The sequence below is a fragment of the Procambarus clarkii genome, chromosome 5 (assembly GCF_040958095.1).
Source record: "Procambarus clarkii isolate CNS0578487 chromosome 5, FALCON_Pclarkii_2.0, whole genome shotgun sequence".
NCBI classification, from domain to species: domain Eukaryota; kingdom Metazoa; phylum Arthropoda; class Malacostraca; order Decapoda; family Cambaridae; genus Procambarus; species Procambarus clarkii.
This window is the reverse complement of record NC_091154.1, coordinates 2,179,093-2,191,592: the sequence shown is the minus strand read 5'-3', so window position 1 is coordinate 2,191,592 and position 12,500 is coordinate 2,179,093. Positions and strand designations below refer to the sequence as shown.

Below are 12,500 nucleotides of genomic sequence, written 5' to 3'. Positions count from 1 at the left end.
CCAATTATTGCACAACTATATTCTACCCACCTCAAGACTCCGCTCCAATATAGAAGCATCAAGAAATATGGACCAATAGGCTTTCTACAAACACTTCTATTCAATACCCATTGTTTCTGTTCTGTCTTGTGTTGATACTTTTAATACCCTATTAATATCCTCTAGTGTTCTGTCTTGTGTTAATGCCACATCATCCTTCCCACCTCACTCAAATGTAATGCCACATCACCCTTCCCACCTCACTCAAATGTAGATATAAAATCAGGGAAACGCAAGTTCTAATCAGTTGTGTATTTGTGAAGTCTTTGAAAATGTAATAAGTTTTACGAAACGCGCCCGTGTCGCGTCAGACTAGAAATAAAAATGAATTTTGGAGAAGTGATTTTTGATTTACCTCCAACAGTGAAGCGTAATGTACGAAAGATTGAGAAAATTCGTGTTAGAATTATTAATCTTACTTTTTCGGTCATATTTAATAATATATATATATATATATATATATATATATATATATATATATATATATACATTTTCTTCTGTCCTCCATGGACAGGGTTAGAGATGTGTTAAACATATAGTTCAAGGGTTTATTGAACACTCAACCACAGAAGGTGATTCGGTGCTTTTAAAATGCTAAGCTAACCTACATACGTAAATACATAGATACACAGATTTACGTACGCCCTACATAACGTGTTTGATGTGTCTTTTACATAGTGTCATTAATGTACATTCACAAAGGTGAAATGTAATTCTAATCAGCTTCCATATATACTTTATACCCATACATACACATATACGTACATATACATATATACATACATATATACACACACATACATACACATACATTTGTCTCTTTTACTCTGACAGGGTGAGGTAGCTGATAGAGAAACTAGTGTGCAATTAAGCACTTAATCACTGAAGGTGATGAAGGTGCTTTCACAAGCTCAGGTTATATAGTTACATCATATATATACATTGTATGATTGATACATTACATGGTCAATCTTGGGTACAAGTCCAATATATCATCAAGTGTTCCAGTACTCGTATAGTAATTACAGAGTTCAGCATACCTTAGCCCAGGAGGGCGATAGTCAGTCAATATGGGACATTCTACAATATAATGTTCAAGAGAGTGCATGTTTTCTCTTTCACAAAGTTGACACATTGTGTACTCGACATTTGGGTTTTGAGAAAGCTGCCAGATACGTCTATATCCCAGGCGTATTCTGGCCACTATAACATCACATTGCAGAGATCTTGTTCTATTTGGGTGAGGTGACAGAGCTATGCCAGACCACTAAGCTCTGTCACCTCACCCAAAACGAGTATAAGTATGATGTATTTTATGTGTAAACTAAAGACTTGTGTAAACTAAAAAGAAACTTTATGTGTAAACTAAAAAGTAAACTAAATGTAATAAGCATTACGAAACGCGTTCAGGCGTCAGACCAGAAATAAAGACTGAATTTTGGAGAGTTAATTTATGAATTACCCTCGACAGTGAAGAACGTAAGAAATATTGAGAAGATTCGTGTTAGAATTATTAATCTTACACTTTCGGTCATATTCAACAACATATGTTTACAAGAAAGACTGCTACCAAAATATACTAATTTATATATATATATATATATATATATATATATATATATATATATATATATATATATATATATATATATATATATATATATAATATGTAAGGTCTGGCCCTGGCAGGTGGGCTGCCAGGTTAGGGGGAGCTGTCAAGTGTATTGGTCTGTTGACAGGTGCAGTGAGGAAATAGGTAGAGGGTTGAGGGAGGGGGGGAGAAAGGGATAGGGTAGGGGGAGGTGTCTTACCTAAAATGTATGAGGAAGCTGCACCTGTTCCTCAGGTATTGCTGTGAGCGGCCTCCCACCTCCTCTCTCCCACGCACCCGGGTATATGTGTCCCGCACACACACACACACACACACACACACACACACACACACACACACACACACACACACACACACACACACACACCTGTTGCACCCACGTATATATACCCGCGATTGCTCTCAAGTGCACGCAACCACACACATGTACAGGGGTTGATATCACACCAAACCTGTCTCCTGAAGCCTACATAAATAGAATAACGTCTGCGGCATATGCGAGGCTGGCTAACATCAGAACAGCCTTCATGAACCTGTGTAAGGAATCATTCAGAATCTTGTACACCACATATGTAAGACCAATCCTGAAGTATGCGGCCCCAGCATGGAGCCCGTACATTGTCAAGCACAAGACGAAGCTGGAAAAAGTTCAGAGGTATGCCACTAGACTAGTCCCAGAACTAAGAGGCATGAGATACGAGGAAAGGCTGCGGGAAATGCACCTTACGACACTGGAAGACAGAAGAGTAAGGGGAGACATGATCACAACCTACAAAATTCTCAGGGGAACTGACAGGGTAGATAAGGATAAACTGTTTACCACTGGTGGTACACGAACAAGGGGACACAACCATGTATTGATAGTGAGGCAATCAACTGCGGTGATAATAACGATCTGATGGTGATTCCTTTCACAGCCAACCCCGATAGTGAAAAACAGATCCATAAACGGCACCTAATCATAATGATAGTGAACAAGGACTATGATAGTGAACCTCTTAACATCCAACTCCGATAGTGAGAACGAATGCTTAATCGCCACGACCATGATATCTGATTGTGACTCCGTGATGGTGAACGTAACGGAACGAGCGCCGTAACTTGCGAATAGCGATGGTGATCACCGCTGATAGTGAGGCGAGGGGCCTGGGACGGTGACCTGGGGAGGGTGGGGGGGGGTGGGGGAAGGGGGGAGGTGTGACAGTGAAGTGATAGTGAGGATGATGAGGATGATGAGGTGCGCCTCGTGTCGTCTCCCGGATCAACACTCACCTCGGATCACCTGCAGGATGTGTCGCTCTAGGAGGAGGTGAGTATAGCTCTGTCTTGGTGCCTGTCTGTCTTGTAACACCTAAAATATAATATTAACTAAATATTATAACCCTACTACTTATCCTGAGCAACACTTCCTATCGGTTGAACTTGGTAACACTGTTGTTGAACACTGTAATGTGAGCTGACATATGATGGTTACACCGGAACCAAAGGTACACTGCCAACAAGGAAATGCTACACAGGATTAAATAACGCTGCCACCATCTGCCTTGACCATTGAGACTATATCAAGCAACGAGGCAAGAAACATTGCTTGACTTGGAGAGTACTTTCTATAACTTTCATTAAGTATGGGACGGTTGTCAGCCACTATATCCAAAAGGCTAAGAGGATCGAACAATTGACACAGACGGGAAATTTAACACGAGTTTATTGAGAACAAAATTATGCTAATCACCACTTATAAATCCTACTCTAACACTGGCCAATACTTAAGAAATTTTGACATGAAACAAAACTTCAGAGATCACACACATTACCTTAAGACCTCTGTCTCTCCATCCGGTGGATTCACTCTGTCTCTCTGGCTGTGCGATGTTCTCACAGACCCACTCTGGACCCTGGTGTCCGGCACACTCTCTCTACTAAGTCTGCTACAGGACCAATATATACACCTCAAAATGGGGGAGGAGGAGATTTGCTGTTGCTACCTACACCGAAAAATGTAAGAGGTCGGGCTGCACGTGCACAAACACTCAAGAATTTTTCCATCAAGCTTGTTTGACATTCACCATACACTGTTCAAGAGAGGTATTATTAATTACAAGTGTGGCTGACCTCTGACCTGGCTAAAAGGGGGAGATCCATGGATGTTTACACATAAGAATCTGGGGTCTAATTCCATTGCAATGTTTGACAAGAGTATCATGAAATATTACATACTGGTAACTAGCTGACTAAGACTAACCCAGGAATTTTTTAATCAACATACAAGGTAATCCGGAGGTCATCTTAGCTGACCTCTTGGAGAAGGCTTCCCTGGGTGTGAATTCTAAGGGGGGGGGGGGGGGGTCATGGGTGTTACAGTCTGTCTCTTTCTCTCTCCTCATGTCTTTATCTCTTTATGTCTATCCATGTCTCTATTTCTGTCTTCCCACTGTCTCTAATTTCTCTATGTCGCTATGCCTCTATATGTCTCTCTGTCTCTTTGTGACTGTCTCTCTGTCTCTGTCAAAGCAATATGTCCAACAGAAACACAGCCTACAGCAGACAGTAACGGCATCAGAGCAGCGTACATGATCGCGGACAGACTCATGAACAAAGCCAAACCAACTACACGAGAAAGAGCACAAAAGTTAGAACAGCAAATTATTGTAATCGCAGAGACAAAACTCCCCGGCATAATATCAAATGGCATTTTTCCCCCCAAGAGGCTTCGAGAACAACACCTTCTAATTCACATGATCTTTAACTTCATGGAAGGTAATTAAGAGAGGTAGTTGGAGATGCTATAGAGAGAGGAACACAAGCGGGGACATGACAACAACATATGAGATCTCAAAGGGGAAAGATGAACTAGTCATGAAATTTGTGTTTAAAAAGTGAGAGAAGGCGGAGAGTGGAACTTGTGACACACATCAGTCATGGAGAACATTATAGAACATGTCAGCAAGATTCTCGTTGTCCTGACAGTGGCAGAACGAGAAGATGGAAAATGGTTCGAAGCTCTGTTATACCCAGCATACAGTTGATCCAGTTAAAGCGGTGGGGCTTAGGAGCTAGCGCACTACCCCCCCCCTCCACACACACGCACACACACACACAAAATGTATGTGTGTGTGCCAAAATCAAAAAAGTATTCCTCCAGAGGGACATGACGAGGTAGGAGAGAGCCATGGCGGCAGAAGCAAGGAAGAGGTGCAGGGCGAGAAGGAAAAGCCAGGAAATCACAGCTCCCAACACAACATCCCCAGAGGCGAGGGGGGGAACCCACAACCAGTTACCCAGTAACACCAGAGGGGAGGACAACCCCGCCACCCTCCTTTGACTAGATAACCCCCCTACCCCAAACCCTCCCTGCCCCCTCAGTCAAATGCTCAGCCAAATCTCCCTCCCCCCACACTCAATCCCCACCCTTCTACCCCGCTCCTCTTCCCACCAAGTCCCCCCTCCCCCTTTTTCCTTCTTGTCCTCCCTCCCCCCTTCACTTGACCCCCCACCCCTCACCCCAGTATCCTCTGAGACCCTGTTATCCACCTCACAGGTCCTCACACCCATGGAACAGCTTCCTCCACCAGCAGAACATTCACCAAGGAGGCGATTTGAGAAGGGACAGAAGAAAGTGAGCCTCAAAGTAATGTACACTAACATAGATGGAATTACAAATAAAGCAAATGAGCTTGGAGAACTGGTACTAGAGGAAAACCCAGACATAATAGCCCTCACAGAAACAAAGATCACGAAAACCATAACAAACGCAGTGTTCCCACAGGACTATTATGTTATGAGGAAAGAGAGAGAAGGAAGAGGTGGTGGTGGTGTAGCTCTGCTGGTAAGAAAGGGCTGGGACTTTGAGGAGAAGGTTATTCAGGGCTGTGAGGGTTTCAGTGACTACATAACATGTACCATAACAACTAGAGGGCAAAAAATTATAGTCGTAGTCATATATAATCCACCACCAAATGACAGAAGACCCAGACAGGAATATGATCGAAACAACATGGCCACCATTAACATAATAGAGAGAGCAGCTTCTGTTGCTAGCAGGAATGGATCTGGACTACTAATTATGAAGACTTCAATCATGGGAAGATAGATTGGGAGAACAGAGACCCGCATGGAGGACCAGAAACATGGAGAGCTAAGCTGCTGGACGTGGCAACAAGAAACTTTCTAAGCCAGCACATCAAGGAACCAACAAGAATGAGAGGAGAAGATGAACCAGCAATGCTCGATCTGATATTTACCCTAAATGAGTGGGATATAAGGGAAGTTAAGAGGGAAGCACCCTTGGGAATGAGTGACCACAGTGTATTGAACTTTGAGTACCTGGTAGAGCTAGGAATTATCTCCTCCAAAAAAGAACTAGGAAACAAAAGGCTGGCATACCGAAAGGGGAATTATGAGGAGATGAGAAGCTTCCTAAGGGAAATACCTTGGGACACAGACCTCAGAGGAGTCCTCAGTCCATCATATCTTGTACGGCTGGAGCTGTACAAGATATGATGGAATATATCACCCAAAAGTGTCAGGAGGCAGTAAACAAGTTCATCCCGGCCCAAAGGGAAAAATCCGAGAAGCAACAGAAGAATCCATGGTATAATAGGGCATGTATGGAAGCGAAGAAACTGAACAAAAAGGCGTGGAGGAACTTCCGGAATAACAGAACACCAGAAAGCAGAGAGAGATACCAGAGAACCAGGAATGAGTATGTCAGGGTGAGAAGAGAAGTAGAGAAAAGTTATGAAAATGATATAGCAAACAAAGCCAAGACCGAACCAAAGCTACTCCACAGTCACATCAGAAGGAAAACAACAGTGAAAGAATAGCTATTGAAACTTAGAACAGGCGAGGACAGGTATACAGAGAATGGCAAAGAGGTGTGTGAAGAACTCAGCAAGAGGTTCCAGGAGGTCTTCACAATAGAACAAGGTGAGATCACTGTGCTAGGAGAAAGGGATGTAAACCAGTTAGCCTTGGAAGGGTTCGAAATTACAAGAGAGGAGGTCAAGAGACACCTGCTCGATCTATATGCTAGAAAGGCTGTTGGTCCAGACGGGATCTCACCATGGGTAATGAAAGAGTGTGCAGAGGCACTTTGCTTGCCACTCTCCATAGTGTATAGTAGGTCACTGGAGATGGGAGACCAACCAGAAATATGGAAGACGACGAATGTAGTCCCAATATACAAAAAGGGTGACAGACAAGAGGCACTGAACTACAGGTCAGTGTCCTTAACTTGTATGCCATGCAAGGTGATGGAGAAGATTGTGAGAAAAAACTTAGTACACATCTGGAGAGAAGAGACTTCGTGACAACCCATCAACATGGGTTCAGGGAGGGTAAATCTTGCCTTACAGGCTTAATACAATTCTATGATCAGGTGACAAAGATTAAGCAAGAAAGAGAAGGATGGGCAGACTGCATTTTTTTGGACTGTCGGAAAGCCTTTGCCACAGTACCGCATAAGAGGCTGGTACATAAGCTGGAGAGACAGGCAGGTGCAGCTGGTAAGGTGCTCCAGTGGATAAGGGAGTACCTAAGCAATAGGAAGCAGAGAGTTACGGTGAGGGGTGAGACCTCAGATTGGCGTGAAGTCACCAGTGGAGTCCCACAGGGCTCTGTACTCGGTCCTATCTTGTTTCTGATATATGTAAATGATCTCTCGGAGGGTATAGACTCATTCCTCTCAATGTTTGCTGACGATGCCAAAATTATGAGAAGGATTAAGACAGAGGAGGACAGCTTGAGGCTTCAAGAAGACCTGGACAAGCTGAAGGAATGGTCAAACAAATGGTTGTTAGAGTTTAACCCAAGCAAATGTAATATAATGAAGATAGGTGTAGGGAGCAGGAGACCAGATACAAGGTATCACTTGGGAGAGGAAATACTTCAAGAGTCAGAGAGAGAGAAAGACCTGGGGGTTGATATCACGCCAGACCTGTCTCCTGCAGCACATATCAAGCGGATAACATCAGCGGCATATGCCAGGCTGGCCAACATACGAACGGCATTCAGAAACTTGTGTAAAGAATCATTCAGAACTTTGTATACCACATATGTCAGGCCAATCCTGGAGTATGCAGCCCCAGCATGGAGTCCATATCTAGTCAAGGATAAGACTAAACTGGAAAAGGTTCAAAGGTTTGCCACCAGACTAGTACCCGAGCTGAGAGGTATGAGCTACGAGGAGAGACTACGGGAACTAAACCTCACTTCGTTGGAAGAGAGAAGAGTTAGGGAGAACATGATCACCACATTCAAGATTCTCAAGGGAATTGATAGGGTAGATAAAGACAGTCTATTTAACACAAGGGGCACACGCACAAGGGGACACAGGTGGAAACTGAGTGCCCAAATGAGCCACAGAGATCTTAGAAAGAACTTTTTTAGTGTCAGAGTGGTTGACAAATGGAATGCATTAGGAAGTGATGTGGTGGAGGCTGACTCTATACACAGTTTCAAGTGTAGATATGATAGAGCCCAATAGGCTCAGGAACCTGTACACCAGTTGATTGACGGTTGAGAGCCAGAGCTCAACCCCCACAAACAGAACTAGGTGAGTACAACTAGGTGAGTACAACTAGGTGAGTACACACACACACAATAATGAGAGAGATCATAGCGAGAGCAGATAACGATAGTTCACGACTGTTGATAGTCGGCGACTTCAACTTGAAATCCATAGACTGGGAAGCATATGAAGCTAAAACAGAAGATATTTGGACCTGTAAATTTGTAGACCTCATCCTGGAAACATTCTTGTATCAACATGTTAAACAAGCTACGAGGATGAGGGAAGGGGACGTTCCCTTCCTCCTACCAGGAAGGAGGAAGAAATATTTAACATTCAGTACCTTCCTCCCTTGAGTAAAAGTGACCATGTCTTTTTGGGAATAAAGTATGCAATGTGTTATAATCTGGAAGAAAATATGAAGGTTGATGCAATTGAAAAACCTGACTTTAGGAGAGGACATTATGGTGACCTTAGAAATTTTTTTAGTGAGTATAATTGGACAGACTTGATGCTAGGCAAGGAAGTGAATGAGATGTATGTCAAGTTTTGTGAAATATATGATAAAGGCACAAAAAAATTTATACCAAAACAGAGATGCAGAACTAGGAAACAGGATTGGTTCGACAGAAAGTGCGAGAGGGCCAGAGACCAAAAGACACAAAAATGGAATCAATACAGGAAGAGGCCGAACCCCCAAACATACCAGCGATACAAAGATGCGAGAAACAACTACACGGCAGTGAGGAGAGAGGGAGAAAGAAATTTTGAAAAAAGGATTGGAGACAAATATAAAACAGAACCAGGTCTATTCTATAAGTTCATAAACAACAAATTGCAGGTAAAGGATAATATTCAGAGGTTGAAAATGGGAAATAGATTCACAGAAAATGAAAAAGAAATGTGTGAAATATTAAAAGAAAAGTTCCAAAGTGTGTTTGAACAAAATTAAATCTTCAGGGAACCAGATACAATAAGAATTCCAGAGAACAACATAGAGCACATAGAGGTGTCTAGAGACGAAGTGGAAAAAATGCTCAAGGAGCTAAATAAGAACAAGGCAGTTGGTCCAGATGGAGTTTCACCATGGGTTCTGAGAGAATGTGCACCTGAGCTCAGCATTCCTCTTCAACTGATTTTTCAGGCATCCCTGTGTACAGGAGTTGTAGCTGATGTGTGGAAACAGGCTAACATAGTTTCCAATCTACAAAAGTGGAAGCAGGGAAGACCCCCTCAATTATAGACCTGTATCATTGACAAGTGTAATAGTCAAAATATTGGAAAAAATAATTAAAACTAAATGGGTAGAACACCTGGAGAGAAATGATATAATATCAGACAGACAGTATGGTTTTCGATCTGGAAGATCCTGTGTATCAAATTTACTCAGTTTCTATCATCGAGCAACAGAGATATTACAGGAAAGAGATGGTTGGGTTGACTGCATCTATCTGGACCTAAAAAAGGCTTTCGACAGAGTTCCACATAAGAGATTGTTCTGGAAACAGGAAAATATTGGAGGGATGACAGGTAAGCTTCTAACATGGATGAAAAATTTTCTGACTGATAGAAAAATGAGGGCAGTGATCAGAGGCAATGTATCGGACTGGAGAAATGTCACAAGTGGAGTACCACAGGGTTCAGTTCTTGCACCAGTGATGTTTATTGTCTACATAAATGATCTACCAGTTGGTATACAGAATTATATGAACATGTTTGCTGATGATGCTAAGATAATAGGAAGGATAAGAAACTTAGATGATTGTCATGCCCTTCAAGAAGACCTGGACAAAATAAGTATATGGAGCACCACTTGGCAAATGGAATTTAATGTTAATAAATGCCATGTTATGGAATGTGGAATAGGAGAACATAGACCTCACACAACCTATATATTATGTGAGAAATCTTTAAAGAATTCTGATAAAGAAAGAAATTTTTAAAGAATTCTGATAAAGAAAGGTGGTTCTAGATAGAAAACTATCACCTGAGGACCACATAAAGAATATTGTGCGAGGAGCCTATGCCACGCTTTCTAACTTCAGAATTGCTTTTAAATACATGGATGGCGATATACTACAGAAATTGTTCACGACTTTTGTTAGGCCAAAGCTAGAATATGCAGCGGTTGTGTGGTGCCCATATCTTAAGAAGCACATCAACAAACTGGAAAAGGTGCAAAGACATGCTACTAAGTGGCTCCCAGAACTGAAGGGCAAGAGCTACGAGGAGAGGTTAGAGGTATTAACTATGCCAAAACTAGAAGACAAGAAAAAGAGGTGATATGATCACTACATACAAAATAGTAACAGGAATTGATAAAATCGATAGGGAAGACTTCCTGAGACCTGTAACTTTAAGAACAAGAGGTCATAGATATAAACTAGCTAAACACAGATGCCGAAGAAATACAAGAAAATTCACTTTCGCAGAGTGGTAGACGGTTGGAACAAGTTAGGTGAGAAGGTGGTGGAGGCCAAGACCGTCAGTAGTTTCAAAGCGTTATATGACAAAGAGTGCTGGGAAGACGGGACACCACGAGCGTAGCTCTCATCCTGTAACTACACTTAGGTAATTACACTTAGGTAATTACACACACACACGCACACACACACACACACACACACACACACACACACACACACACACACACACCATGGGATCTCACCATGGGTACTGAAAGAGTGTGCAGAGGCACTTTGCTTGCCACTCTCCATAGTGTATAGTAAATCACTAGAGACGGGAGACCTACCAGAAATATGGAAGACGGCGAATGTGGTCCCAATATACAAAAAGGGCGACAGACAAGAGGCACTGAACTACAGGCCAGTGTCCTTAACTTGTATACCATGCAAGGTGATGGAGAAGATCGTGAGAAAAAACCTGGTAACACATCTGGAGAGAAGGGACTTCGTGACAAATCGCCAACATGGATTCAGGGAGGGTAAATCTTGCCTTACAGGCTTGATAGAATTCTACGATCAGGTGACACAGATTAAGCAAGAAAGAGAAGGATGGGCAGACTGCATTTTCTTGGATTGTCGGAAAGCCTTTGACACAGTACCGCATAAGAGGCTGGTACATAAGCTGGAGAGACAGGCAGGTGTAGCTGGTAAGGTGCTCCAGTGGATAAGGGAGTATCTAAGCGATAGGAAGCAGAGAGTTACGGTGAGGGGTGAGACCTCCGATTGGCGTGAAGTCACCAGTGGAGTCCCACAGGGCTCTGTACTCGGTCCTATCTTGTTTCTGATATATGTAAATGATCTCCCGGAGGGTATCGATTCATTTCTCTCAATGTTTGCGGACGATGCTAAAATTATGAGAAGGATTAAAACATAAGAGGACTGTTTGAGGCTTCAAGAAGACCTAGACAAGCTGAAGGAATGGTCGAACAAATGGTTGTTAGAGTTTAACCCAACCAAATGTAATGTAATGAAGATAGGTGTAGGGAGCAGGAGGCCAGATACAAGGTATCATCTGGGAGAGGAAATTCTTCAGGAGTCAGAGAAGGAAAAAGACTTGGGGGTTGATATCACGCCAGACCTGTCTCCTGCAGCACATATCAAGCGGATAACATCAGCGGCATATGCCAGGCTGGCCAACATACGAACGGCATTCAGAAACTTGTGTAAAGAATCATTCAGAACTTTGTATACCACATATGTCAGGCCAATCCTGGAGTATGCAGCCCCAGCATGGAGTCCATATCAAGTCAAGGATAAGACTAAACTGGAAAAGGTTCAAAGGTTTGCCACCAGACTAGTACCCGAGCTGAGAGGTATGAGCTACGAGGAGAGACTACGGGAATTAAACCTCACTTCGCTGGAAGACAGAAGAGTTAGGGGGGACATGATCACCACATTCAAGATTCTGAAGGGGATTGATATTGTAGATAAAGACAGTCTATTTAACACAAGGGGAACACGCACAAGGGGACACAGGTGGAAACTGAGTGCCCAAATGAGCCACAGAGATATTAGAAAGAACTTTTTTAGTGTCAGAGTGGTTGACAAATGGAATGCATTAGGGGGTGATGTGGTGGAGGCTCACTCCATACACAGTTTCAAGTGTAGATATGACAGAGCCCGATAGGCTCAGGAATCTGTACACCTGTTGATTGACGGTTGAGAGGCGGGACCAAAGAGCCAGAGCTCAACCCCCGCAAACACAACTAGGTGAGTACACACACACACACACACACACACAAACACACACACACACTCACACACACACACACACACACACACACACGCACACACACAACGGGACACCACGAGCGTAGCTCTCATCCTGTAACTACACTTAGGTAATTACACACACACACACACACACACACACACA

At 42.9% G+C, this 12,500-nt stretch overlaps 1 protein-coding gene across 5 annotated transcripts in view; it reads left to right on the top strand.

Moving 5' to 3' along the window:
• Lmpt (four and a half LIM domains protein limpet) overlaps positions 1-12,500 on the top strand; it is a 319,449-nt gene that overhangs the window by 53,020 nt on the left and 253,929 nt on the right. Inside the window, exon 1 of one of the 5 annotated variants that reach the window (XM_069338084.1) lies at positions 2,841-2,960. The exons of the other annotated variants lie outside the window; for them this stretch is intronic. Within the exon in view, the coding sequence (XP_069194185.1) occupies positions 2,872-2,960 (89 nt within the window). The 5' untranslated portion in view covers positions 2,841-2,871. Of the gene's footprint in view, positions 1-2,840; positions 2,961-12,500 lie in introns of those variants that run through there. 5 annotated transcript variants of the gene reach the window in all.